Genomic DNA, 27,340 nt, shown 5'->3' with positions numbered 1-27,340 from the left:
TCATTTTGGGGTGGAGGGAGCTGTCATCTGTCCCCTGGGGGTGGCAGATGGCTGCTTAGCTTGGAAAGGAAAACAGCACAATTTAGAATTAGTCCTGGGTGAAAGGTCGCAGCAACATCTGCCTCCGGAGGCTTTGGGGAGTCACATTTCTATGGAGCGCACGGCGCGGGAGGCCGGCAGGAGACAGCACAGTGGAAACACTGAAGCTGGGAACAAAGCCCAGGCGGCAGCTCTGGGGCAGCAGGCACAGGAACGGTTTGTGTGGCTCCGTCTGCCGGAAGCCGCCTGCTACTCACCTGCTTGGGCTGGGATGCGGCAGGTTGTACCACACCCGCCAGGCCACGGGGGTGGGGCTTGGGGCAGCCAAACAGGTGTCCAGGCAGCCTGGAGGAGGGAGCCCATCTTGGACACACCTGGCACAGGCCTGGGTTCCCATAGTGGGTCCCGAGAGCCACAGGTGTGGAGGAGCACGGGGCAGTTTTGTCCGAAGCTTAGGAGAAGTTCCCCCTCTAGTCCTAGAAGGGCCCCGTTGACCTTGGTGGGAGATGTGGGTGGCTGTTAGTACTGGGGTCTTGCAGCTGGACCCTGCTTTGGGCACATTCTAGGATTCCCTACCACCCAGCCAGCTGTTGGGTGTGACAGTCTTGGCCAAGCCCAGATGCTGATTCCCATGGCTTTCACCCAGCTGCCAGGACAGGTGCTGAGAATGGAGTGGCTGCCACCAAAGCTGTGAGGATCCAGGTCTTGGGATTGGTGGCCCTGGCCATGCCAAGCTGCAGTCTCAAGGCCCCTCCCACTTTCCCGGAAAACTCAGTGCAGGAGGGAAGGAGGTGCTGTGCCTCTATTTCGAGGCAGCCTCAGCTGTGAGGAGGCACTGACAGAAGAAAGACCCAGGGACATCTTCAAAGCTACCTGCATGGCCAGACCCCTCTACCCAGCATGCCTTCACTGTAGAGTCCCAGAGCCCAGTGTGGCAGTGGGGGAGGACAAAGGGCCCTCTTAGCCGCCACATTCCCCCATGTGGAGTCTGCTTGGGCTACCGGCTGCCCCGCTCTTGCCCCACCCTCTGGCTTGGCGGCTGGCCGCGCCCGCAGGAGCAGCTGTCCTTCCACGGGCACACCTGCTCTCTGGCCGCCCTTTGTCCATGCTGCTGAGGCCTGATTTATTGAGCATGTTTCCCCATGCTGATCCTGACTATGTCCAGTCAGGCAGGTTCCTTGGTCCTCACCTGGGGGCCCTGTGGGGTGCAGAGGGCACCATGCTGTGGCTGTAGGGTCAGGACCATTTGGCAGTGTTCAGTGACCTCTCCTTAAAGTATCTGGCAGGGACTGAGGCCTGAGGCTGACCCGCTAGGACCAGGGACCAAGAGCTGTGCCATGTGAAAGCTCTGGGCAGCAGGGTGGGCCTGCAGCATCTCACCTACCCCAGTGGGCTTCTTGGTGCCTTGGCCTTGGCCTGCATGGCTAGGGGCCCAATATGCGTCCAGCGAGTCCTGGACAGCGGCTTCTGACCCAGCTTTGATGATCAATCGGGCTCTGTCCCTGCTCCCACCTCCTGTTGATTTCGTCAGCGGCTGAGAAAGAAAAAAGCCCTTTCTCCAAGGGAACTGCAGCCAGCTCCTGCCTCACAAAGAGGCATTGATGCAGGAGGAGTTGAACTCTCGGCCCAGCCTGCGGGTCCCAGGCTCCAGCAGCCCGATTGGGCTGGCTGTAACTGGATCCTGGTGCAGGAGGGCTGTGCCTGTACCCACTCTGCAGGACCTACAGGCTTGGGGGGGGATGTGTGACGCAGAGACCACATGGGAAGCCTCCCCCTCTGGGGCCGCCCACATCCCCAGCTTCCCATGCTGCTGGGCTGGAGCCATGGGGAGGCCCTGAATGAACTCCCAGGGGCTGGGCAATTTGTTTTCTTTAAACCAGTTGGTTGGGGACTTTAGGCTTCTGGGAACAGATGGTCAGCCAGAGTGGCCATTTTGCATCCTCCCCACCCAAGCTCAGCCCTGGATGAAAGATCTCAGGAAACACAGATGCCTTCCAGGCCTCTGGGGCCAGGGTGGCCCTGTTGCTGAGCCGTGGGACCCCCACCCCAGAACTGCCCCCAAGTGCTCCTGGAACTGCCCCACCTGTGGGTTTTAAGTCTGCTGCCAAGATGCAGGCAAGCAAGGGCCAGTGAGCTGCTGTTTGTGGGGCAGGATCCCTGGGAGCAGCATGGGGTCCGGGGTGCTCTGGTATAGTCTGCAGTCATAGCTTCTGGTGCTATGAGGTGGTCCTAGGGCAGGGGTGTCAGTCTGCATGCTGGCTTGGGAGGGCAGGACGGGACTCAGGTGGGGGATGGCCTCCTCCCCCTGCCTCCCCTGCATGCCCGCTGTGGCCCTGCCAGGCCAGCATGTTCTGCCTCAGAGGCTTCTACGGTGGGAAGAGTGATGCCTGGCTGCTCCCAGAGCCCCCAGGGGATGAGGCCTGGATCGGACAAGGCCAGCGATCTATGGACGTCTCTGGAGGCTGGGCCAGCAGGTGGCTGAGGCAGCTGGGGGGTGGGTGGCAGACGCCAAGCTTGTTCCCGCAGGGAACACGTAAGACCAGCCTGGAAGCAGGTGCCTCCCTGCCTGTCTGCCTATGCTAGGGCCTGGACTATGATGTGCCGGGGTGGCACAGGACCAGTGGGGACTGCCCTCTCAGTACTTCCATTTCCCGGGCTGTAAGATTCTTAGCTGCCGTGTGCCATGAAAACTTGGATGCAGAGGGGAAATAGTGGCAGGGAGCGCAGAGGGGCCACCAGTCCCACACTGCTTCCCACATCTGCTGGGGCATTGCGGTTTGATCGTGGAAGTGACCATGAACTCTTCCGCACACTATTCGTCACAGAGAAGCTAGAGGAAGAGGGTGGGCGGCCTCACAGGTGGCCTGGGCTTGACAGAGCTCAGCCCCCTCGCTCCCTAGAAGGCCGCACCTGCCCTCTGTGGTGGACACCTACACAACTGCCAGGGCTTGAACCCCAAGCTGTTCTTGCCGCAGCACCCCAGCCTCTGCTAATCCCATTACCAATCCTGTTGCTTCTTTCTGTGGAGTTGAAGTTTGCATAACAGCACCGACTGCGGTGGCGTGAGCCAGCATGGCGAGCGGTTGCAGTCCCATCTCCCAATCCCTCTCTGTCTGGTTCTAGAACACCTCGCACTCCGAGGAGCCTCTGCCCTCCCTTGGCCCTCCAGCCCGGTTCTGGGGCCTGTGCCTGGCTCCCGGGGTGGGAGCCCCACTGGCAAGTGGAAGCGAGTTCAGCCAGGCCATGATGGGGGGCTTGTGGGGAGCTAACACCCTGCGTGCCTCCCAACAGCTGCAGCGGGGACTTCGTGGGCCAGCGATGCCAGGATCCCAACCCCTGCCTCAGTGCACCCTGCAAGAACGCCGGAACCTGCCACATGGTGGACCAGGGTGGCACCGTGGACTATACCTGCAGCTGCTCCCTGGGCTTCTCCGGGCCTCTCTGCCTGACACCCCTGGACAACGCCTGCCTCTCTGGGCCCTGCCGCAACGGGGGCACCTGTGACCTGCTCACGCTCACAGAGTACAAGTGCCGCTGCCCCCCAGGCTGGTCAGGTGAGGTGGGGGGGAGGGGCTGAGGCCCCCACAGCCACAGAGGTCCCTGGGGACCAGCTTGCCATGTGACCTGCATGCCCACCCTGTGAAGGCCAGGGCCCAACTCTACTGTCCCCTTTGCTAGTCCTGTCTTTGGGTGGTCACTTGGACTCTTGGGGCCCTTGGCCCCTTAAGGGTGGAAAGATGACCATCATAGCCTTGGTTGATCCCGATGGGTCCCTCGCCATCATAAGGAGTGTGTGGTGGCCAACCTGACCCCTCACCCTGCCACCCCCAGGGAAGTCGTGCCAGCAGGCTGACCCATGTGCCTCCAACCCCTGTGCCAATGGTGGCCACTGCTTGCCCTTTGAGTCCACCTACATCTGCGGCTGCCGACCGGGCTTCCATGGCTCCACCTGCCGGCAGGATGTGAATGAGTGCAGCCAGACACCCGGGCTGTGCCGGAACGGGGGCACCTGCCACAATGAGGTGGGCTCCTACCGCTGCGCCTGCCGCCCCACGCACATGGGCAGCAACTGTGAGCTGCCCTATGTGCCCTGCAGCCCCTCGCCCTGCCAGAACGGGGGCACCTGCCGCCCCACAGGGGAGACCACCCATGAATGTGCCTGCCTGCCAGGTAGGTCAGCCCCAGTGGCCACGGGAGTGGGCACCAAAGGGCAGAGGGGCCAGGGGTTGGGAGGGGGGCATGCAAAGGAAGCGGGCTGGATGGGGGGTGTGCCCGTTAGGAGGTAGGCATGAGGCCAGGGCCCTGGCTCATGTGCCACCTACTCCAGGCCCTTTCTGCCGAGGGTTGTGGTCTGCTGAGACCTGGCCCTGGACCCAAGATTGCTGAACTCCTTCCCTCTGCCAGGTCTCTGAGACAGGTGTGCCCTCCCTGGGTGGTCCCCACATAGTGGGGGGTGCGCCCTTTGTGGCTGCTCTGCACCACCCCCACCCCAGTTCCCTAAAATCCATGTGAGTTTTGGGATGTCTTGTTGCCGAGGGAGGGCCTGGCTTATGCGACCCAGGCTCCCCTGGTCTCAGGGACTGGGTTGGATGCATGTCACTTTCCCTGGAATGGTACTTCCTGTAACCTCGTCTGTCAGCTGCACCAGTGGCAGTTAGGTAGGGAAGGCCTTGGGGTTGGGATGTTGGGGTACATGGCTTCAGCTGCCCTAGAGGTGAACCCAGTGTTGCACCATCCTGGGGCGCCCCAGCCCTCGCAAAGGGGAAGCTGGCTGCTCCCACAACCTGCAGGGCCTGCCCAGGCTTTGCACTTCCGAAAAGCCGTCAGCAAGTAGAGTGTGTGAGACATGCTGCTCCTGACGCCCCATCCTTCTTGGTGGTCCTGCGACCAAGCCAGGGACCTGTGTCAGCTGCATGAGTTGAGGGGCTGCTGTACAGGCTAGGGGAGCAGTGGCCTTGTTGGAGGACCCCAGGCGCAGAACTGGTGCCAGCCTGCCTCGTGGAGTGAGGGGCAAGGACCCAGGTGCCCAGTGGACAGCTGGGGTGCTGAGGGTCATGAGGGAGGGAAAGGTGGCTTTTGGGGCTGTATGCAGGGCTGGACCAACCTCTGATGAGGCCACACCCATGACCTTGTGCCAGGTTGGGCTGTTTCAGGTAAGGGCCAGTTGGGGTACCCGCCAATGGCACTCAGCCCAGGCCATGCGCAAGCCAGACAAGCAGTTGCCACACCTAGGTGCCCGCCTGAGGAGCTGCAGGAGCACCTGAACCTGCCAGGCCCAGGCTGGGATGTGGAGTCGTGCTGGTCCCTGCCCAGCCCTCTGAGGCTCAAGGACACATCTGAGGTCCTGAACCCTGAATCCAAATCAAGATACTGCCCCAGCCAGTGTCTGATTGGCGATTGGGGCTTTCCTGGCCTCTGGCTCTGATGTGGCTGGTGGGATGGGGTCTCAGATGGAGGCACACACTCTCAGGGCAGGAGGGTTCAAAGGCATCCCTGTGGGGTGTTAATTAGTAACTGGCTGCAGGTTGGGCTGTTGCCGGCTGCCTTTCTGGGTTGATCATTGATTCAGGGAGTTGAGTGGATTAATAGCTAACCGGCTGCTGAGGAGGCCCTGGCACCCAAGCTGCTGGGTTGCACCTCCAGGTGGCCCTGAACTGCTGGGGAAGAGGGGAGCCACCCCAACTCTGTGCGCTCAGGCCCCCCACCTCCTGGCTGAGGAGGGCTACTCATTTGCCTAGCTTGGAGGCCCCAGGAATGCACCCCAAGATGCGAGTGTCTGTGGCCATCCCCAACACACTGGCACTATTTCCAGAGCCTTTGAGAGCCTGGGAGGCAGGAGGGGTAGTGGTGACACTTTCCAGACCGGACACTCCTGGGCCTCTGTCTGTCTAGCCATCCCCTCACCCCCTACGAGTGCTCAATGAAGACTGTGTCACCTGTGGGTGTAGGCACTATCTGCTTGGTTATAGGGTCCAGCACCGGAGCTGGACAGCCCTTCTGGTCCAAGCAGGGCATCATGGGCCCAAGGGGAACTGGAGATGCCAACACTGAGGGACAGACCAGGACTCCCAGGGCAGAGGCTGACCTCTGGCCCCTTTGGCAGGCTTCACTGGCCAGAACTGCGAGGACAATGTGGATGACTGCCCGGGAAATAGCTGCAGGAATGGGGGCGCCTGTGTGGATGGCGTGAACACCTACAACTGCCGCTGCCCTCCAGAGTGGACAGGTGAGAAGGTGTCTGTGGCTTGTGCCTTGAGGGCAGGCTGTGTATGAGAGTGTGTGGCCTGGGTGGGGTGGGAACAAGCTGTATGGGGGCGTGGCCTGAGCAGGGTTGCTAGTGGGAAGTGTGGCTAGGTGGGGTTAAAGTGCTGGGTGGGGGTCTGATCTGGGTGGTACATCATGTGCTCAGGGTTGGGATCTGGTGGTGGGAGCATGGGCTGCCTTCCAGGGGCTGGCACAGGGGTCAGGCTTAGAGAGCCTGAAGGACAGTATGGGATGGCTCCTGTTGGGAGCAGCACCTGAGCACCCACTGTAGATCTTTGCAGATGCAGCCTGTGCTGACTGGGTCCCCGGAGGGCGAATGGAAAGCCAGACATTCAGAAGGAGCCTATTGGGCTGGCCATGGGGATGCTGGGCTAGACAGATGTGGGCTGTGCCCTCTGGGACTCCCTGGGGAGGCTGACAGGTAGGGCAGTCCCTGGTGAGCAGCACAGTGAGATAACTTCTCTCTATGGTGCCAGCTTCAGGGGGAGAGCCAGTCCTGGAGGGCTTCTGGGGTGGCATCGGGGCTGACGTTTCCTGGCCCCACAGGTCAGTTCTGCACAGAGGATGTGGACGAGTGTCAGCTCATGCCCAATGCCTGCCAAAACGGTGGCACCTGCCACAACACCCAGGGCGGCTACAACTGCGTGTGTGTCAATGGCTGGACGGGTGAAGACTGCAGCGAGAACATTGACGACTGTGCCAGCGCTGCCTGCTTCAATGGGGCCACCTGCCATGACCGTGTGGCCTCCTTCTACTGCGAGTGTCCCCACGGCCGCACGGGTGAGAGGGCCCAGCCATGGGGTCCTGGAGCTCAAGAGGGCCATGTGGGGCTCCTCCTGGGTGGCACATAGAAGGGCCCAGCCCAGGGAGGGCAGTGCCGTTGAGCACCACTGCTGTGCCACCAGGCCTGCTGTGCCACTTGAATGACGCCTGCATCAGCAACCCCTGCAACGAGGGCTCCAATTGTGACACCAACCCTGTCAACGGCAAGGCCATCTGCACCTGCCCCTCAGGGTACACTGGCCCAGCCTGCAGCCAGGACGTGGATGAATGTGCACTGGGTAGGTTCCCATGCAGGGCCCATGCACGGGATGCGGGGGGCTCCTGGTGGCCGGGGGAGGCCAGGGTGCCCTGCGCAGCACCTCACTGGCATCTGCCTACAGGTGCCAACCCCTGTGAGCACGCGGGCAAGTGCATCAACACCCTGGGCTCCTTCGAGTGCCAGTGTCTGCAGGGCTACAGCGGCCCCCGCTGCGAGATCGATGTCAATGAGTGCATCTCCAACCCATGTCAGAACGATGCCACCTGCCTGGACCAGATCGGCGAGTTCCAGTGCATCTGCATGCCTGGTGAGGCGGTGGGGTCATGTGGGGGCAGGGTCTGCACACCCAGGGAGCCTCCTGGCCGCATCTCTTCCCCATCCACAAGCCTCACCCCAGCTATAGTCTCCAGGGTCACTGGGGGAAACCGAGGCAGCCCCACAGAGCACAGGAGGGAGCAGGCCAGGGCCAGGTGGATGCAGCTGCCCTGGGCGCCAGAAGGATGCCACAGTGGTCTGGATGTCCCGCTGTCTCCGCAGGCTATGAGGGGTTGTACTGTGAGGTCAACACAGACGAGTGTGCCAGCAGCCCCTGCCTGCATAACGGGCGCTGCCTGGACAGAGTCAGCGAGTTCCTGTGCGAGTGTCCCACTGGTGAGTCCAGCCTGGCCCTGCGCCATTGCCCCACCCTGTTCTTCCGGGGGGACTGGGCTCCCGGGAGGCAGGCATCTTATCTTGGGAGCACCAAAGGTGCTGGACACAGGAAGCACAGGGCCAGGACTGGCCAAGGCCCTCTTCCCATTGGTGGGGTACAGCCCCTCTTTGCTGGAGAGAAGGGTACTCGGATGCCATACATCCCATGGTGGGGAGGCTGCGTCCCTTCAGGTGCTGGGGGAGGTCAGAGTGAGGTGTGACGAATAGAGGGGCCTTCAAGGACCCCAGGATGGGACGTGGAAAGAGGTCTTACCTGCCCTAGGGCCAGGACTGGCCAAGGCCCTCTCAAGATATAAATCAGCTGCCCCAGACTCCTGCAAGTGATGGGAACCCCATTATAGCCCTTATAGCTGTTGCCATAGCAATCAGGGGTTTTGGAAAATAGGCCCCTCTGGGGATGAAGGCCACTGGCCACTGCCCAGCAGTTGGTTGAGGAGAGGGGAAAGCTGAGGTCTAGCGCCGAGCTTGGGCTAGAGCCTGGCTGGGGACACTGGCCATCTGTGACACCGGTCCTCTCCGCCCACAGGCTTCAGTGGGCACCTGTGTCAGTATGATGTGGACGAGTGTGCCAGCACGCCCTGCAGGAATGGTGCCAAGTGCCTGGATGGGCCCAACACCTACAGCTGTGTGTGCACAGAAGGTACAGGTGGGGGCATTGCAGGCAGGGGTGAGAGGGACCAGGATCATGGCTCTGCCGTGCTCCAGGATCATGGTAAAACACAGCTGGGGCCTCCCCAAACTGGCACTGGGGCTCGGTCTGGGTTGTAGCTTGCCAAGTGGGGGTGGCCACAGAACAGCTGTCTCTGAGCCCTCCTGTGACACAGGCTACACGGGGATACACTGCGAGGTGGACATCAACGAGTGTGACCCTGACCCCTGCCATTACGGCTCCTGCAAGGATGGCGTTGCTGCCTTCACCTGCCTCTGTCAGCCAGGCTACACCGGCCACCACTGTGAGACCAACATCAACGAGTGCGCCAGCCAGCCCTGCCGCCATGGGGGCACCTGCCAAGACCGCGACAATGCCTACCTATGCCTCTGCCTCAAGGGGACCACAGGTGTCCATCTAGGGTCCAGGGCGGGCAGGTGCGGTGGGTAGGGTGGGTGAGACCAGAGCTGACTGCCCTGCGACACCACACCCTCAGGGCCCAACTGTGAGATCAACCTGGACGACTGCGCCAGCAGCCCCTGTGACGCGGGTACCTGTCTGGACAAGATTGACGGCTATGAGTGCGCCTGTGAGCCAGGCTACACGGGTGAGCGGCCCTGGGACAGGTGAAGCCCAGGGCAGGGACACTGCTACCCCAGAGCCCTTGGCAGGCTGGTGTGTGGGACTTTGGGGCCTGAAGACTAGGACTAGCGGAGGCTGCTGCTGGCACCCGGCTGCTGAGCGGCCAGGCTGGGCTAACCACAGCAGAGACAAAGGCTGGGAGGGGCTGCCACACTCTGTGCCCTGAGCACCTTCTCGACCCATCAGACTCCACGTCCTTGTCATCAGAGGTTGAGGCTTGTCTCAGCCTGCAGGGCAGCAGGGAATAGAAGCCCTCTGAGACCCGGCCCTCCTCACAGGCAGCATGTGCAATATCAACATCGACGAGTGTGCGGGGAGCCCCTGCCACAATGGGGGCACCTGCGAGGACGGCATCAACAGCTTCACCTGCCGCTGCCCCGAGGGCTACCATGACCCCACTTGCTTGTCTGAGGTCAATGAGTGCAGCAGCAACCCCTGCATACACGGGAGCTGCCAGGACAGCCTCAACGGGTAGGTCGGGGCCACGGTCCAGACTACGGTGTCTGTCCCGAGCGCTCCTGTGTCACTGGGGAGGAGCCATGCATGTTGTCAGGCACAGAGAGGGCTGATGCTTGGCCCCAGGTCCCACTTCGGGAGTGTGGGAGGGGCTCGGGCTGTGGTCCCGTGTCCTGAGGCCCCACTGGGGCTCTGCACGGCTCTGTCCTGCACCTGGGGGGTCAGGGCTCCTGCCACCATGTCGGGCCAGGCAGGCACTGCTGCGCTTGGGTCCCTGTGGATGGACGCCTTATGACAAAGTTCAGCTCGTGCTGACCGGGGGCACGGTCGCTCCTCCAGGTACTGGTGTGACTGTGACTCGGGCTGGAGCGGGACAAACTGTGACATCAACAACAACGAGTGTGAGTCAAACCCTTGTGTCAACGGCGGCACCTGCAGGGATATGACCAGCGGCTACGTGTGCACGTGCCGGGAGGGCTTCAGCGGTGAGCAGGCCAGGCCCGGCGCAGCAGGATCTGTGCATCTTCGGGTGATGGCATTGGCGGGGTGGGGTAGTTCGGGCCAGGCGACACACTGACCACCCTCCACTCTCTAGGCCCCAACTGCCAGACCAACATCAACGAGTGTGCATCTAACCCGTGTCTGAACCAGGGCACGTGCATTGACGACGTGGCCGGGTACAAGTGCAACTGCCTGCTGCCCTACACAGGTGCGGTCCAGCAGCTCTGCGGTGGGCTTAGAGGCTGCTCTGGCTGCGGGGATGCGTTTGGGCCTGGGGTTGGAAGACAAGCAGACGGAGACAGGTGTGTCCCAGACACTTCCGGTGGCACCTGCAGCAGAGGCGAGGCCGTGTGACTGTTGGAAAGTGGTGCCCAGGCCAGATGTGGCTGGAGTCCCCATGATCTCCCATCATCTCTGGGGGCCAGGCAAGCCTCCCTGCCCGCCAGGCCTGACAGATCCCTTTGACGGCAGCCTCTTTGTGCCTGAGAACAAGGAGCCCTCTGTTGGCACTGAGCAAGGCAGGAGCCACTTCCCAGAGTGTGCAGCCCCTGCCATTGGTGTGGCCAAGGGGGTCTCAGCAGATGGGTTCCAGTCTGAGAGATGTGCAAGGCAGCCTCAGGTGGTGGGCAGAAGACGCTGCCTGGGCCACGGTGGGGTGAGGGTGCCATGTTCCCATGACACCACGGCCTGGGGCCAGGGAGATGTTTGCTTTGACCGAAGTTAGGGGCCTGGACTTTGTCTCTGTTGGTCAGCAAAGACGCTAAGTGGCCGGGCGCCCTGATAGCAGGCGGGCGAGAGGACTGGCCGTGCTGACCCGCTTCCTGCCTACCCTCTTCCTGCTTCCTCTGCACAATTGTCGGAAATTCTGGTGAAGTTCCTGCCTGGCTGGGTCACCGTGGAAACCGATAGAGGGCCTGGAAAGTCACACCAGCAGGCCAGGGACATGGGAGACAAGGAAGATACTGCTTCCTTGCTCCTCCGGGGTTGGCCCTGTGCCGTCAACAGGAAGCTGACTTGGGCTGTGGGAGCCATCTTGGTGCACATGGCCCCCTGTGGCTGTCACCGGGTCCCTACCCAGTCTGAGAGCCTGAGACAGAACCTCATGCTCAGGATGTGCCTGGGATGTTGGTGCCACACCTTGCTCCTTCTGCACAGCCTTTCTTACTGGCCTCCTGTGACTCAGAGCTGTAGACAGCTCAAAGCCTTTTTCTTGTCACAGGGATACAGAGGAGGTGAGGTCAGCTTGGTTCCTACCCTGCTGGGGAGCCTGTGCTGGCGCTTGTCTTGCCCCTGGGCACCTAAAGCAGGATGCGGCCCAAGCTGTGCCACTCATGGGGGCAAGAGAGGTGATTTCCACCAGCTTGTTCTCGTCATTCCTCTCTGCACCCCACCTACTGCTCCCCAGGTCCAGGATCCAGTGGGTCCTCTCTGTGTGCCTCTTTTGGGGGCCAGCTGTGGGTGCTCACCCTGGACAGGCTGGCTGGTGTGACCAGCAGACTCTCTGGCTCTGCTTGTGATGTCAGCTCCCGGGCTCACCAAGTGTCTTTCCCTAGGAACCACGTGTGAGGTGGTGCTGGCCCCGTGTGCCCCCAGCCCCTGTAAGAACAGCGGGGTATGCAGAGAGTCCGAGGACTACGAAAGCTTCTCTTGCATCTGCCCCAGCGGCTGGCAGGGTGAGGCTGGTCTGGTGCCCACTGAGCTGGGCAGGAGTGGGGAGGCCTGGGGGTCCCTGCCAGCCCCAAACTCAGGAAGGCTGCAGAGCTGGATGTTGGCCTTGGCCTTCCTGTCCTGTGCCTCTGTACCTAAATTGGGGCGAGGCGGGGGGTGGTTCTGGGACCAAGAACGCCCCTTGGGGGCAGGGGAGAGGCACTGTGGGTGGATGCTGCAGCAGAGGCCCAGAGGCAGAGGCCATGGGTGACCAGCCAGCCATCTCTCCCCCAACCAGGGCAGACCTGTGAGGTGGATATCAATGAGTGTGTGAAGAGCCCGTGTCGCCACGGCGCCTCGTGTCAGAACACTAACGGAGACTACCGGTGCCACTGCCAGGCCGGCTACACGGGGCGGGACTGCGAGACCGATGTGGATGACTGCAGGCCCAGTGAGTGTCCATCACCGGGCCGTGGCTGGAAGCCTTGCGTCAGACAGGAGAGTGGCTGAGCTGATGACAGTCAGCCCAGGTGGCATCCACCAAGGGGACCCCAATGGGCTGAGCCCAGACTTGGTCCGCTTGTGTCCCGGGAGGGAGCAGGGGCATGGAGCCTGTGTGGTTCTCCCCCAAGACAGCAGTGGTACAGGGTCCCACCTGTGCTCCAGCCTGAATCTTAGTCCCAGTCCAGCCCCGCCAAGAGGCAGGACTCTGAGCCTGTGCCAGTGGCACACTGAGATTTAAATTGGGCACAGAGGCGCACTCCTGGGATGCCAGCATTTAAGGAGATAGTTCAAGTCCTGCCTGGGCAGTGTAGCAAAATCCTGTCTTAAAGGGGCTGAGGATTAGCTCAGTGGTATAAGCACCTGCCTGGCAAGCATGAGGTTGCCAGTTCGATCCCCAGTACGAAAAAAAAAAAGAAAAGAAAAAGTAAGAGTAAAAAAGGCTGGGGCTGTAGCTCACTGGTGGAGTACCTCATGACGAGAAGCTGAGGGCCTGGCCTGGCATCGCCCAGCAGGGAGAGACAAAGACTAGTTGTTGGACTCTTACTTGGTCTGTTGAGCTGCTAAAACTCCCTCCTTCCTGGCCTGGAACCCCGGGAGAGGAACAGGACCACAGACCCCTCCCTGGGGTACCCAGCCTGCCTGTGGGGCCATGCCACCTACATACTTGGTCCCCATGACGCAGGCAGTGCCCACCATCAGTCTCGCCCTCCTGTTTCCCTCAGACCCCTGTCACAATGGGGGCTCCTGCACGGATGGCGTCAACACGGCCTTTTGCGACTGCCTGCCCGGCTTCCAGGGCGCCTTCTGCGAGGAGGACATCAACGAGTGTGCCAGCAGCCCCTGCCGCAACGGTGCCAACTGCACTGACTGTGTGGATAGCTACACGTGCACCTGCCCTGCGGGCTTCAACGGCATCCACTGCGAGAACAACACACCTGACTGCACAGAGAGGTGCGGGCCCGGGTAGCATGCAGGTACAGGCGGGCACGGAGTGGACGCAGAGGCCACAGGCCTCTCACCCTCACTCTCCTGTGCCACCCGCCCATCTCCAGCTCCTGCTTCAATGGCGGCACCTGCGTGGATGGCATCAATTCTTTCACCTGCTTGTGTCCACCCGGCTTCACGGGCAGCTACTGTCAGCACGATATCAACGAATGTGACTCGAGGCCCTGCCTGAATGGCGGCACCTGCCAAGACAGCTATGGCACCTACAAGTGCACCTGCCCACAGGGCTACACTGGCCTCAACTGCCAGGTGAGCAGATCTGTGGAGGTGCTGGTGAGGGGCCGGAGGAGGGCATTTCCTGGGCTGGTGGGAAGGCCTGGGCTCGGGAGAGACTGCTCACGCTGCCTGGAAGGAGACAAGATATGTAGGTGGAGATAGCACTCAGGTCTGATGGCAGCCCACCGAGCCAGCTGGGAGCTAGATGGTCTTGCAGGAATGTAGTGGAAATGTGCTCTTACAGAAGTGGGGTGTCTGCATTAAACACCTGTGTGGAAGTTCCTTGCAAAAACCACCACTTTACAAAGCTGCTTGGGAGAAGTGGTCTCCAGCCCAGGTCTCCCAAGCAGCCCAGATCAGCAAGGCTCCATAGGGGACAGCAAGGGTCTGGAGGTCCCTGTCCATATCCACCTCTGGAGTGGGGTCGCCATGCATGCTGGACCTGAGGTTCTCTGGCTAATGCAGGTGCTGAGCAACCTGGGCACAGCCTGAAGGCACCCCAGTGGGATCCAGGCTGCAGGTTGTGAGGTTCTGACCCTGTGTGTCCCCAGAACCTCGTGCGCTGGTGTGACTCTTCCCCCTGCAAAAACGGGGGCCAGTGCTGGCAGACCAGCACCCTGTACCGCTGTGAGTGCCACAGCGGCTGGACTGGCCTCTACTGCGATGTGCCCAGTGTCTCCTGCAAGGTGGCTGCGCAACAGCGAGGTCAGAGCTGGCCCCAGGTGGGTGGGGGTCCAGGCCGAGTTGGGGCTGAGCCAGGGCCCTGGGTCTCACCTTCCTCCTCTCTGTGCAGACATCGATGTCGCCTACCTGTGCCAGCATGGAGGACTCTGCGTGGACGCAGGCAACACCCACCACTGCCGCTGCCAGGCTGGCTACACGGGCAGCTACTGCGAGGAGGAGGTGGACGAGTGTTCACCCAGCCCCTGCCAGAATGGGGCCACCTGTACAGACTACCTGGGTGGCTACTCTTGCAAGGTGAGGAATGTCCTGGCACAGTAGGCATGCTGAACTCGATATCCATCGTATCTGGAGGCTGGGCATAGGGAAGGCTGATGGAGGAGGAGGAACACGCTGAGCGGTGGGACAGGTGCTGACCCCCAGAGCAGCCCTCACCCATCACCACCAGGCAGCCCCAGCGTACCCACGGCTGACTCCTGGGCATGAAGGTCAGCCCCAGATGAGGCCTGCCCACCCTGTTCCCACAGTGTGTGGCTGGCTACCATGGGACCAACTGTTCCGAGGAGACCAATGAGTGCCTGTCCCAGCCCTGCCAGAATGGGGGCACCTGTATCGACCTCACCAACACTTACAAGTGTTCCTGCCCTCGGGGCACACAAGGTGAGCCACCCCTGCCAGCAGACATGGGGCAGAGGAAAGCCGGCAGCACAGGCGCCTCAGACCTGGGACCAGCCAAGAGGGCCCTCAGAGAGGAGGCTGTGCTTCGGGTCGGCCAACGGCTGTGGGACTGCAGGGGTGGGCACAGCCACACGTCCCTGATCGAGGGTCACCTGTAGGTGTGCACTGCGAGATCAATGTGGATGACTGCAGCCCGCTCCACGACCTGGCCTCCCGCAGTCCCAAGTGCTTCAATAACGGCACCTGCGTGGACCAGGTGGGTGGCTATACCTGCACCTGCCCGCCTGGCTTTGTAGGCGAGCGGTGCGAGGGTGACGTCAATGAGTGCCTGTCCAACCCTTGCGACGCCCGCGGCACCCAGAACTGCGTGCAACGTGTCAACGACTTCCACTGCGAGTGCCGGGCGGGACATACCGGTAGGTGCTGCAGAGAGAGACCCAGGGAGATAGGGCCTTGCTCTGGCAGAGCCTGCCCCTTACACCTCGGTCCCCCCAGGTCGCCGCTGTGAGTCGGTCATCGATGGCTGCAAGGGCAAGCCCTGCAGGAATGGGGGTGTTTGTGCCGTGGCCACCAACACTGCCCGTGGCTTCATCTGCAGGTGCCCTGCGGTAGGTGCCACCCTGACTCCTGACCGGTGAGGCGTCTCTGTGTGCCTCGCCCTGATTCCCCAAACTGGTTCTTGCGCCTCAATGAGCCGGGCGAGGTGGTGCATGCCTGTAATCCTAACCACTTGGGAAGCTGAGACAGGAGAATTGCTGTGCAAGGCAGCCTGGGTTACAAAGCGAGTTGAAGGCCAGCCTGCACCTGTAGTGAAGCCCTGTCTCAACAAAACAAGACAAAAAACAACACTTTAGTGAGCCACTTTTGAGCAGTCGTAGGTCTGCCCCATCTCTGGTATGCCGGGGGGGGAGGGGGAGGCAGCCAGCAGGGCTTAGTCCGGATTGCTCTGGGGCCCGAAAACCTGTGGTCTGGACTTGTGTAAAGGTCACACATCTTCCACCATGGCGTTGTGCTGGAGAGAGTGTCACAGCCTAAACATTCTTGGGCTCCACATCCCCACTGCTCCTTCCCTCTCCCTAACCCTGTATCTTTCCCTGGTCTGAGGACATTGCAAGGGCTGCTGGGAGGCCCGGACGGCCCCCAGGTAGGGGACACAGTGGCACCAGGACTGGGTGCATGGTGCTGGGGAGCAGCTCCCCTGACAGCCCGCCCACCTCCCCTCTTGCAGGGCTTTGAGGGCGCCACCTGTGAGAACGATGCCCGTACCTGTGGCAGCCTGCGTTGCCTCAATGGTGGCACGTGCATCTCTGGCCCCCGCAGCCCCACCTGCCTGTGCCTGGGTGCCTTCACGGGCCCTGAGTGCCAGTTCCCTGCCAGCAGCCCCTGCATGGGCGACAATCCCTGCTACAACCAGGGCACCTGCGAGCCCACAGCTGAGAGCCCTTTCTACCGCTGCCTGTGCCCTGCCAAGTTCAATGGGCTCCAGTGCCACATCCTGGACTACAGCTTCGTGGGTGGTGCTGGGCGCGACATCCCCCCGCCAGAGGTCGAGGAGGCCTGCGAGCTGCCCGAGTGCCAGGAGGACGCGGGCAACAAGGTCTGCAGCCTGCAGTGCAACAACCACGCCTGCGGCTGGGACGGCGGTGACTGCTCGCTCAACTTCAACGACCCCTGGAAGAACTGCTCACAGTCCCTGCAGTGCTGGAAGTACTTCAGTGACGGCCGCTGCGACAGCCAGTGCAACTCGGCCGGCTGCCTCTTTGACGGCTTCGACTGCCAGCATGCAGAAGGCCAGTGCAAGTAAGGATCAGGGTCCACCAGGTGGGCTGAGAGGGGTGGACCTGGCACTGGCTGCCTCAGGGTGGGCACGAGGCCCAGCCGGCACATGGCCTGAGTGTGCCTTGGACCTGCAGCCCCCTGTATGACCAGTACTGCAAGGACCACTTCAGCGACGGGCACTGTGACCAGGGCTGCAACAGCGCCGAGTGCGAGTGGGATGGGCTGGACTGCGCGGAGCATGTGCCCGAGCGGCTGGCGGCCGGCACACTGGTGGTGGTGGTGCTGCTGCCCCCCGAGCAGCTGCGTAACAACTCCTTCCACTTCCTGCGTGAGCTCAGCCGTGTACTGCACACCAATGTGGTCTTCAAGCGCGATGCACAGGGCCAGCAGATGATCTTTCCCTACTATGGCCGCGAGGAAGAGCTGCGCAAGCACCCTATCAAGCGCTCAGCCCCGGGCTGGGCCACGCCCGGTTCTCTGCTCGGCCAGGCTGCAGCCTCGCTGCTCACCAGCGAGGGGCCTGGGCGCCAGCGCAGGGAGCTGGACCCCATGGACATCCGAGGGTGAGTCCCGCTGTGCGCAGATGCCCAAGGTGGGCAGCACATGCCCACTTTATGGAACGGAGGTGGGAGACAAGGGGGATTTAGGCTCAGGGCCAGCCATTAGCATCTCATGTGACACAGCACAGTCACCTCGGGCTGAGGCACCACCTAGGCCCCGTGTCACCCCTCATCCCGCCTTTGGGGAGGGCTCGCACTAGCCTCCCACCCATACCTACTTAACATACTTGTATCGGGGCCATTGGACTGCAGGGCCAGGTCAGGGCACCTTGGTGTTTGCCAGTCAAGCTGAGGGCCGCCTGTCACATGGGGTTCTAACCCCGTGGGGGAGGCTGGCCCTGGTGCATGTGTTGGCCGGCCTGTGACCTGTGCCTCTGTCATTTTGAGCCTACCATCTCCTGTCTGTCCCCAAAGAGGTCGAGGGGCTCACACCCTTGCTGTGAGGCATCATTGCTCTGGGGAGGGTTCAGGCTCCTCAGGATGCTCTGTGCCCTCCCAAGGTGAGGAAAGTAGGCGTTCCTGACACCTAAGGGACCCCAGCAGGGATGAGGCGGGCAGTACAGGGTCATGTGCTGAGGGTCCATGGCGAATGCCTGCAGTGTGCCCTCATGTAAGACAGTGTCCACCCCAAGGTGCTGTCAGACTTATCTGCAGTCATGATGGTCAGGAGGTAGGGAACAATGCCCTGGCAGGTGGCAGCGGACATAAGTTCCCAGCCTCGGTGCCTGCGTCCTCAGGTCCATTGTCTACCTGGAGATCGACAACCGGCAGTGTGTGCAGCTGTCCTCCCAGTGCTTCCAGAGTGCCACAGATGTGGCTGCGTTCCTAGGGGCGCTGGCCTCACTGGGCAGCCTGAACATCCCCTACAAGATCGAGGCCGTGCAGAGTGAGTATCCTGCGCGTTGCGGGAGAGGTGGCCCAGGAGTGGCTGGATCTTACCCTCTCAGAGGGGCTCTCCCACCCGGTCCCAGCCACCACTGTGGCGGGTGTCCTGCAGTCAGTGCAGGGAGCGCTTTTCTGGAATTTTCTGGGTAGCATGCCTTCCTACCAATGGTGACATTGTCAGGGGTCCTGGCCCAGGGGATGAGCATGCCCACCAGGAAGTGGGAGCCTTCCTGGCTCCCCACCTCTGCTCCCTGATTTTTCTTTGTTGGGTATTATTTCAAAATCATTACAGCTTTAAAAAAAAAAAAAAAAAAAAAAAAAAAAAAACAGAAGGGGAAGAATTGATCGGTGTCATGTGAAGTGTTGAAGTTTGTATCTTGAAAATCCCCCTAAATCCTTTGTCTTAACAGCTCGATGCGAGTGCAGCGATTTGAAGTTGTCTAATCCTCCTCCCTGAAAGGGGAGGAAGTGGAAGCCGTCTCCAGACGGTTGGCTGGTGCAGGAGAGAATTTAGTGATAGTTTGCAATTCTGATGAATCACGTAGAAAATGACCTTATTTTGGGGGGCGGGACGGAGGAGGGCGGGCGAAGAGGCGCCGGCCGCAGAGCCAGTCCGCCGCCCCGGCCGCTGCACAGCTGCACTGACACCGGGCACTGCCCGGGCCACTGCCCACAGGTGAGACAGTGGAGCCACCGCCACCCTCACAGCTGCACCTCATGTACCTCATCGGGGCCGCCTTTGTGCTCCTCTTCTTCGTGGGCTGTGGGGTCCTGCTGTCCCGAAAGCGTCGGCGCCAGCATGGTCAGCTCTGGTTCCCTGAGGGCTTCAAGGTGTCAGAGGCCAGCAAGAAGAAACGGCGAGAGCCCCTGGGCGAGGACTCCGTGGGCCTCAAGTAAGTGGACATCACCTGTGAGGGGTGAGAGGCTGGCCCGTCATCTCCCTGCCCCTCCCCGGGTTTCCTGGAGGCCACTCAGTCCCGCCCCTCCCCAGGCCCCTGAAGAATGTGTCAGATGGCGCTCTCATGGATGACAACCAGAACGAGTGGGGGGACGAGGACCTTGAGGCCAAGAAGTTCCGCGTGAGTACAGCAGGCCCTGGGGACACCTGGCAAGCTTGTGGCACTGTGGCCCCGCATGACGTGGCTCTCTGCTCCCCTACCCCCAACATAGTTCGAGGAACCAGTCGTCCTTCCTGACCTGGATGACCAGACAGACCACCGGCAGTGGACACAGCAGCACCTGGACGCCGCTGACCTGCGTGTGTCTGCCATGGCGCCCACACCACCGCAGGGAGAGGTTGACGCTGACTGCATGGATGTGAACGTGCGTGGACCCGGTATGAACTGGGGGGCCTCCTGGCGGGGTTGTGCGGGGTCCTGCGGGTGCAGCAGCCTATGCCTCCCCAGCCTAGAGCCCACGGCCTCCCCTGAGGTGTGGGGCTGCACGGTGTGGGGTGGACCAATTCCCCCTCTGCAGCTGCTGCTCCTTTGATGTCTGATGGACAGCATTTCCTCCCACCTGGTGCCCGCTGTCCAAAGCGTCCAGAGTCTGGTGTTCAGGGCTGGTTTCTAGGCTCCCTGCTTAGGATTTCTGCAGGTCAGAGAGCTGAGCTGCAGAGGGCTTCGAGGTCCACCAGCAAGTTTTAGCTGGGTGTGGCCTTTACCCTGAGGAAGTCCAGGGGACTTATGTCTGTACAGTCACCCCCTGGTCTGGGGACGGTTGCTGGCATCCAAGCTGTGGTGGGTGCAAGGCACTGAGCCCCCGCTCATCTCTGCTCCCATGCAGATGGCTTCACCCCGCTCATGATCGCCTCCTGCAGCGGTGGGGGCCTGGAGACAGGCAACAGCGAGGAGGAAGAGGACGCGCCAGCCGTGATCTCAGACTTCATTTACCAGGGTGCCAGCTTGCACAACCAGACCGACCGCACTGGCGAGACAGCCTTGCACCTGGCCGCCCGCTACTCACGCTCCGACGCTGCCAAGCGCTTGCTGGAAGCCAGCGCAGATGCCAACATCCAGGACAATATGGGACGCACCCCGCTACATGCGGCTGTGTCTGCCGATGCTCAGGGTGTCTTCCAGGTAGGTGGCAGCCACCAGACTCAGCAGCCCTGAGAGCCTCAGTCCTGACTATGGCTTGGACTGGACAGCTGCCACCTGCACCAGGACCCCTGCTCCACCTCCACTCTGAGGGGCCCAGAGGTGGCCTAGCAGAAGGTCTGAGCAGCTCCAGGGTGAGGCAGGACCACTTCCACTAAGACAGGCTTCTGTCTCAGGGTCACTGCGCAGGCTGAGGTCCCAGTCCCAGGCTGCTGCCCTCCCACTTCCCGCTCTTAGCCACAGCTGCAGGCAAAGCCCCAGGCGGTGAAGAGAGAGTTTTAGAGGCTGCCTCGAGGCCTTACCAGGGACCACGGCTGAGGGTGGATTTAGGGATTTGGATGCCTGGGTCTCCAGAGAGCAGGCCTAGCAGGGGCTCCTGCAGACCTTAACCCCATCCCTGGTCCCCAAGCTGCCTTGAAGCGGGTACAGATAGCCCTGAAACAGGCATCCTCACAAGCTTGCTGTCTGATGCTTTCTTAGCTCCGTGGCCCATCATACTGGCTGCAAGCCAGGGCAGCCCTGTGTGTCCAGGCCATGGCCCTCCACAGCTGTCTGGACCCCACGTTTCTCATCTCCCACAGATAGCGATCCACCATTTTTGCCTGTGGCACCGGCCAGGGATCTGTTCTAAGGGCTGCTCTTCTGGGGCTCACATAGGACACCGTGGTCTGCCGCAGCTCCATAAGCTAGAGGTCATATCCTGCCTGCAGCCTGGTGGCTGAACAGGAGCTTGGCACTTGGTTTGGAGGTGGTCACAGCAGCAGGGGCTGTGTGAGGGTCAGATGAGGCCACACAGGGTCACCTAGGGCCTCACCCCTTCCACATGTGTCAAGTGTAGGTCCCTGGTGTTCCATCTCTCTGGGGCCATTCACGTCAGACTTCAGCTTCCAGCTGGGGGTCTCAGTCACCTCCCTGCAGGCTGCCTGAGTCCTTCTTGTGCCCAGATCCTGATCCGGAACCGAGCCACTGACCTGGATGCCCGCATGCACGATGGCACTACGCCGTTGATCCTGGCGGCCCGCCTGGCCGTGGAGGGCATGTTGGAGGATCTCATCAACTCACATGCCGATGTCAATGCCGTGGATGACCTGGGTAGGTGGGAAGCCCTGCTGCAGGGAGGGGGCAGCTGCTGCAGGCCCCCTGTAACCTTCTCTGTCTGTGGCCCACAGGTAAGTCGGCTCTGCACTGGGCTGCCGCCGTGAACAACGTGGATGCCGCACTGGTGCTGCTGAAGAACGGGGCCAACAAGGACATGCAGAATAACAAGGTTGGCCAGGTGGGAGGGGCAGTCCCTGGGGACACAGTGCAGCCCACTGGGCAGGTGCCAAACTTCGGTCAGCTCTCCGGTACCCCTCTGGTGCTGCAGGATTAGGGGCCAGGATTGTAGCAAACTGGCAGGACCTGCCCTCACCCAGAAGCCCATGCAGCTGCAGCTATCTCCTGCCACCATTGCCTGACCTCTCCTGTTCTTGGTTGTCACTGGTTGTCACTTGGTTGTCACATGGTGATGGGGGTCTCAGCTTCCTCTCTGAGTGGTCCCAACTTTGTTTGCCAGTGTCTCCCAAAAACTGAGGGAGCTCTTTGCCAAGCTGAGCCATTTTTCCCCTCCTTGCCACCAGCCTGTCCTAGGTCTCCTGGATCTTTTTTTTTTTTTTTTTTTTTTTGTCTTTTTCCTTTTTATCGGTACCAGGGATCGAACTCACAACTGCCTGCTTGCAAGGCAAGCGCTTATGCCGCTGAGCTAAATCCCCAGCCCCGGTCTCCTGGATCTTGTTCCTGCTCTGCCACTTGTGGTCAGAGTCCTAGGGTCTCTTGGGCACAGAAAGGCAGAGCAACCCCCACCTGTGCCCCACACTTGAAGCATCCTTGGCTACATTTCAAGGCAAGATCCCTCCTAGGTGAGGGGACTCAGCAGGTGTTAGGCATGGGGATGGTGTTGGCCTTTCCCTCCCCATGGGACTCAGGGACCTAAGGGTGCATATATTGGGCAGAGCAGTCCAGAAGGAGCTGAGATGCCAGGGCCTCCTGCAGCCCTTTGTGCCACCTTGCACCTCCTGGAGACCCATCCTCAAGCTGCTGCAGCATTTCACATCTGTGTTTGGGGGCTGGGGCCCCCACAGTTTGTTTGATCTCATTGGAGCCTGTGACTGCCTTGGGGGGTTTGGAGCCTTGGGTTGGAAGCATAGGAGCCCACAGACCTCCTGGGCAGCTTCCACTGCGTGGTGACAGGGCCCAGGTGCATGTGGATTGCTTCCTCATCTGCCCCACTCCCCATCCCCAGGAGGAGACACCTTTGTTCTTGGCTGCCCGGGAGGGCAGCTACGAGACCGCCAAGGTGCTGCTGGACCACTTTGCCAACCGGGACATCACCGACCACATGGACCGCCTGCCGCGGGACATTGCCCAGGAGCGCATGCACCATGACATTGTGCGGCTGCTGGACGAGTACAACCTGGTGCGCAGCCCGCAGCTGCACAACGCTGCCCTGGGCAGCACACCCACCCTGTCGCCCACGCTCTGCTCACCCAACGGCTACCTGGGCAACCTCAAGCCTGCCATGCAGGGCAAGAAGGCCCGCAAGCCTAGCACCAAGGGCCTGGCCTGCGGCAGCAAGGAGGCCAAAGACCTCAAGGCACGGAGGAAGAAGTCGCAGGATGGCAAGGGCTGCCTGCTGGACAGTTCGAGCATGCTGTCGCCCGTGGACTCCCTGGAGTCGCCCCATGGCTACTTGTCGGACGTGGCCTCGCCGCCCCTCTTGCCTTCTCCATTCCAACCATCTCCATCTTTGCCTCTCAGTCACTTGCCTGGCATGCCTGATGCCCACCTGGGCATCAACCATCTGAACGTGACAGCCAAGCCCGAGATGGCAGCGCTGGGTGGGGGCAGCCGGCTGGCCTTTGAGCCCGGGCCACCACGTCTCTCCCATCTGCCGGTGGCCTCTAGCACCAGCACGGTCCTGGGCGCCAGCAGCAGCGGGGCTGTCAATTTCACCGTGGGCACCGCTGCTGGCCTGAACGGCCAGTGTGACTGGCTGTCCCGGCTGCAGAATGGCATGGTCTCCGGCCAGTACAACCCGCTGCGGGGCGCTGTGGCGCCCGGCACACTGAGCACGCAGGCCCCAACCTTGCAGCATGGCATGATGGGCCCACTGCAGAGCGGTCTGTCCACCAACACCCTGTCCCAGATGATGAACTACCAGGGCCTGCCCTCCACACGACTGGCCACCCAGCCCCACCTGGTGCAGGCCCAGCAGGTACCTCAGGTGCAACAGCAAAACTTACAGGTGCAGCCACCAAATCTGCAGCCACCACCAAACATCCAGCAACCCCAGAGCCTGCAGCCCCAGCTGCCACCCTCGCAGCCACACCTCGGCGTGGGCTCAGTGGCCAACGGGCACCTGGGCCGAAGCTTCATGGGTGGGGAACCAAGTCAAGCGGATGTGCAGCCGCTGGGCCCCAACAGCCTGACCGTGCACACCATCCTGCCCCAGGAGGGCCAGAACCTGCCCACATCGATGCCATCCTCACTGGTCCCGCCCATGACCACTGCTCAGTTCCTGACTCCGCCCTCCCAGCACAGCTACTCCTCCTCACCAGTGGACAATACCCCCAGCCACCAGTTGCAGGTGCCCGAGCACCCCTTCCTCACCCCATCCCCAGAGTCCCCCGACCAGTGGTCCAGCTCATCACCACACTCCAACATCTCCGATTGGTCTGAGGGCATCTCCAGCCCGCCCACCAGCATGCAGTCCCAGATCACCCACATTCCAGAGGCATTCAAGTAAACAGCCACGCATGCCCCGAGGGACCCTGGCTTCCTTTCCCAAGCCCTGCCGGGCGTTGCCAGTGCTCCAGGATGCTGGGGCCAACCAAAGGAGCCTTTTTAAAAAAAAAAAAAAAGTTTTTATACAAAGTAAGAGGACAAGAATTTCAATTTTTTTGGTATTTATTTATGTACTTTTATTTTACACAGAAACACTGCCGTTTTATTTATATGTACTGTTTTCTATAGCATCAGGTAAAAATTTATCTGTTCCAAGGAAATAAACCAGTTTCAAAGTCGTGATTTCCTCCTCGGAAATGATGACATGTTTGTATAAACAAGGACTCATGATGTATAAATACCATTTATTTATTGATTCCTTCTTTTCAAAATCCAAAAAGTGACCCGTGCAGAGGGGTTGAACTGTGCTGTCTGGAGAGCTGCCAGGTACCCGCCCCGGCACCCTGAGTTTTGTAAGAAGATGGGAGGCAGACAAAGGCGGAACCTTCACACCTCGGGCACATGGATTCACTCGCATCTGGAAGGAGAAAATCAGGTGCTGTGTGTGCACTGTGGTGTTCGTGTTTCTGGAAGGTGCTGCTGCAGACGTGCTTCCTGTGGGTACCGGGAGTCCATCGGTCCTGTGGCACCAACCCTGAATGTCTTGTTCTCAGACCCAGTGTGACTCGCCCCCTTTAGCTGTGCCTGCTGCCCCGTCCTGACATTCAGCAGGTCCTGGAGCCAGTCATCAGGTGTGCAGGCACAGGATGACACAGAGGACTGAATTCTGCTGTCCCCACGGGGGCCCAGCTCCTCACCGAGTGATCTAGGGTCAGAGAGTAGACTGCTGAGGCCCAGACCTGACTGCGGGAGGCTCCCAGTTTTGGGGGATTTGCCAGTGCAGCCTGCATGGGGGGAGAAACCTGTGTCCTCTAATCTCCCAGCAGTCCCAGGTGCTCTGTGAGGGGTGGGGTGGGAGGTGTTGCGTCTCAGGGGTGCTTGAGGGTGACCTCGATCGTGCTCTCAGTACCCCCTCTAGGTTGAGGGGGCCTCAGAGCGTAGCTGATTCTTGCATCAAGTATACGCCTGTGGCAAAGTGAATACCTGTAAATACATTTTTAAAGACAGATTTTGTTTAAAAAATCTGAACAAGTCTGTGCTGCATCAGGCTGACGGGGGTGTCAGCACACGGCTCAGCTCGGTGTGACTCAGGCCTTGACCTGCAGGTGCCGAAAACGTAGCTCCTAAGAGCGCAACCCAGGGACAGCCTGCCACCCGCCAGTCCCTCCCTGTCCCTGTGTGCATGGGGCACCCAGCTCAGTGCCACCTCCTGGGGTCGGTGCTGTCCCTAGTGGGCCACCAGACATGTCCTGAGATGCTGATTCTTACTGTGTTTTATAAACTAGAATGTAGTTGCCAGGTTAAGTTGTCTACACACAAAACTGTAGATGATGAAAATGATGTATTTTTTTCAACTTTTTTTGTTAACTGATTTGCAATAAAAATGATGCTGATGGTCATCCAAATTTTGCTACCCTGGTGGGTGTCGTCTGGCTTATTTTTGGGTGGGGAGGGGTCCTCTGGGATAAGCGGGGTCCTTCTGATGAGAGCTGTGATGGACAGGTGGCCTGTCCTTGCCCATGGGAAACTGGGGACAGTGACGCCATCAGGTCACAGGGTCTGAGCTGCCCAAGCAGGGCCCTGGACTGTAAGCAGGAGTGGGATCTGCACAGGGCCCACCTTCATTGGCCACAGAGAGGTCTCTGTCTCAGGATGGCCTCCAGGAAACCCCACAGCAGGCCAGGGTGGAGGTGGTGCATGGAAGGTGAGGTGAGGAGGCCTGCAGTGGGAGGAGGAACAGAGCCTTGAGATCAAGATCAGAGGCCTGCAGTGGTGTCGTGGGGCATGACCCAGCCGGCCAGAAAGCTCCTGAGCCCCCAGGAGCTGAGCCTTCAGGGCATACCTGGTGACAAGGGGGTTTGATGTGATCCTTTGACAGCAAAATGCCACCTGGCCCCCAGCTGTCAGAACCATGGTGAGCCCACATTCAGAGGCTGAGCCCCTGCTGCAAGATGCTACCAGTGCTGGGACAGCAGAAAGGCAGAACTTTGGGACTGGGTGCTACCCGTTTGCTCAGGTGGGGAGATTCCCACAGGAGTGTGTGCCAGCATCCTCTGGGTGCTGTTCACAGCAGCTCAGTGCCAGATATCCCAATGGTACAGGATCTGACTTTGCTGTGATTGGGGATTGCAGGTGCTGACCTGGCTGGGCCACGTGGAGTGTGTCCCTGGGGTGTCAGAAGGGCCCTGCACCCCAGCCCTCTGAAGAAGTGGAGGGCCTCCCTGGTGCGGTGGGCTGCTAGTGCCAGCTTCTGCACCAGAGGATGGACGTCCCCTACCTTCAGACTTGGATGAAACATCAGCCCTTTTGGAGCTCAAGCCTGTAGCATTTGGAGCAGAACTCGCCTAATCGACTCTCTGGGGGCCCTGGGCTGCCACCTGCAGCTTTTGGAACTTGTCTGCTCCACCAAGTTCCTGTAACCACTGTTCTCTATGTGTCCCCCCCCCCCGCCCCCAGTTGTCTTTCTCTGCAGAACCCTGACCAGTACTAGTGGAATATCAGCTTCTGTAAAGGGACAAAGCTCCTGCACCTGCCATGAAGCAGGTGAGACTTGAGGACGCTGTGCAGTGAAAGAGGCCAGGCACGAGAGGCCACTTGACGTGCGAGTCCCTTCACACGATGCATGCTTGGTATTAAAACACGTGGAGACAGAAAGCAGACTAGCCCTCCTGGGGCTGGGGCTGGGGCCAGCCTGGCTCTGGCCAAGGAGTGGTGGCATGGTGAGCTCTGGACAGTCACAGTGGCTGTTACCCACACTGTGGCTGCCCCAGAAGTGTGTATTCTGGTGAGCGTTGATTTAAATTCATTGAACCCCTGGTGTAACTAGGGAGGGTGGGGTTCTGGTCCTGGTGATGGGACCCAGTGCTTTGCCGAGGCCAGGTGAGCTACACCCTGCCCTGCTGTGTGTTACCTCTGAAAAGATTGAGGTAGGTAGATTTGTCTCCCACGGACACAAGGTCCAGCCTCAAGGGACCCATAGCTCCACCCCCAAAGCCACTCACAGCTTCTTGCAGCTGGAGGAGCCGAAGAAGGAGTGATGTGGGCTTTGAGCCCTGAGCACAAATATTATGACTGAGACTCATGCTAGGGGCATGTCCCT

The 27,340-nt window shown here is 60.6% G+C and overlaps 1 protein-coding gene across 4 annotated transcripts in view; it reads left to right on the top strand.

The window, feature by feature from the left end:
* Positions 1–25,646, top strand: part of Notch1 (notch receptor 1) — a 39,144-nt gene extending 13,498 nt beyond the window's left edge. For 2 of the 4 annotated variants that reach the window (XM_063244119.1, XM_063244117.1), the window contains exons 3-34: positions 3,331–3,593; positions 3,871–4,209; positions 6,143–6,265; positions 6,850–7,083; positions 7,209–7,364; positions 7,467–7,652; positions 7,883–7,996; positions 8,583–8,696; positions 8,881–9,114; positions 9,202–9,312; positions 9,626–9,818; positions 10,143–10,288; positions 10,399–10,512; positions 11,858–11,977; positions 12,250–12,402; positions 13,178–13,406; positions 13,508–13,709; positions 14,228–14,381; positions 14,470–14,654; positions 14,885–15,017; positions 15,194–15,451; positions 15,531–15,643; positions 16,264–16,835; positions 16,949–17,377; positions 18,112–18,260; positions 18,936–19,152; positions 19,251–19,338; positions 19,430–19,595; positions 20,045–20,340; positions 21,303–21,450; positions 21,528–21,625; positions 22,640–25,646. In XM_063244119.1, the coding sequence (XP_063100189.1) occupies positions 3,331–3,593; positions 3,871–4,209; positions 6,143–6,265; positions 6,850–7,083; positions 7,209–7,364; positions 7,467–7,652; positions 7,883–7,996; positions 8,583–8,696; positions 8,881–9,114; positions 9,202–9,312; positions 9,626–9,818; positions 10,143–10,288; positions 10,399–10,512; positions 11,858–11,977; positions 12,250–12,402; positions 13,178–13,406; positions 13,508–13,709; positions 14,228–14,381; positions 14,470–14,654; positions 14,885–15,017; positions 15,194–15,451; positions 15,531–15,643; positions 16,264–16,835; positions 16,949–17,377; positions 18,112–18,260; positions 18,936–19,152; positions 19,251–19,338; positions 19,430–19,595; positions 20,045–20,340; positions 21,303–21,450; positions 21,528–21,625; positions 22,640–24,142 (7,540 nt within the window). In that variant the 3' untranslated portion in view covers positions 24,143–25,646. Of the gene's footprint in view, positions 1–3,330; positions 3,594–3,870; positions 4,210–6,142; positions 6,266–6,849; positions 7,084–7,208; positions 7,365–7,466; positions 7,653–7,882; positions 7,997–8,582; positions 8,697–8,880; positions 9,115–9,201; positions 9,313–9,625; positions 9,819–10,142; positions 10,289–10,398; positions 10,513–11,857; positions 11,978–12,249; positions 12,403–13,177; positions 13,407–13,507; positions 13,710–14,227; positions 14,382–14,469; positions 14,655–14,884; positions 15,018–15,193; positions 15,452–15,530; positions 15,644–16,263; positions 16,836–16,948; positions 17,378–18,111; positions 18,261–18,935; positions 19,153–19,250; positions 19,339–19,429; positions 19,596–20,044; positions 20,341–21,302; positions 21,451–21,527; positions 21,635–22,639 lie in introns of all 4 variants that reach the window. The other 2 variants (XM_063244118.1, XM_063244116.1) reach the window with 1 other exon arrangement.
* The last annotated feature ends 1,694 nt before the right edge of the window (positions 25,647–27,340 follow it).

Source organism: Cavia porcellus, unplaced genomic scaffold (genome assembly GCF_034190915.1).
Source record: "Cavia porcellus strain 051 isolate PalLab524CR breed Dunkin Hartley unplaced genomic scaffold, mCavPor4.1 scaffold_49, whole genome shotgun sequence".
NCBI lineage: Eukaryota > Metazoa > Chordata > Mammalia > Rodentia > Caviidae > Cavia > Cavia porcellus.
The sequence above is the reverse complement of the archived record's forward strand: the minus strand, read 5'-3'. Positions and strand labels throughout refer to the sequence as shown.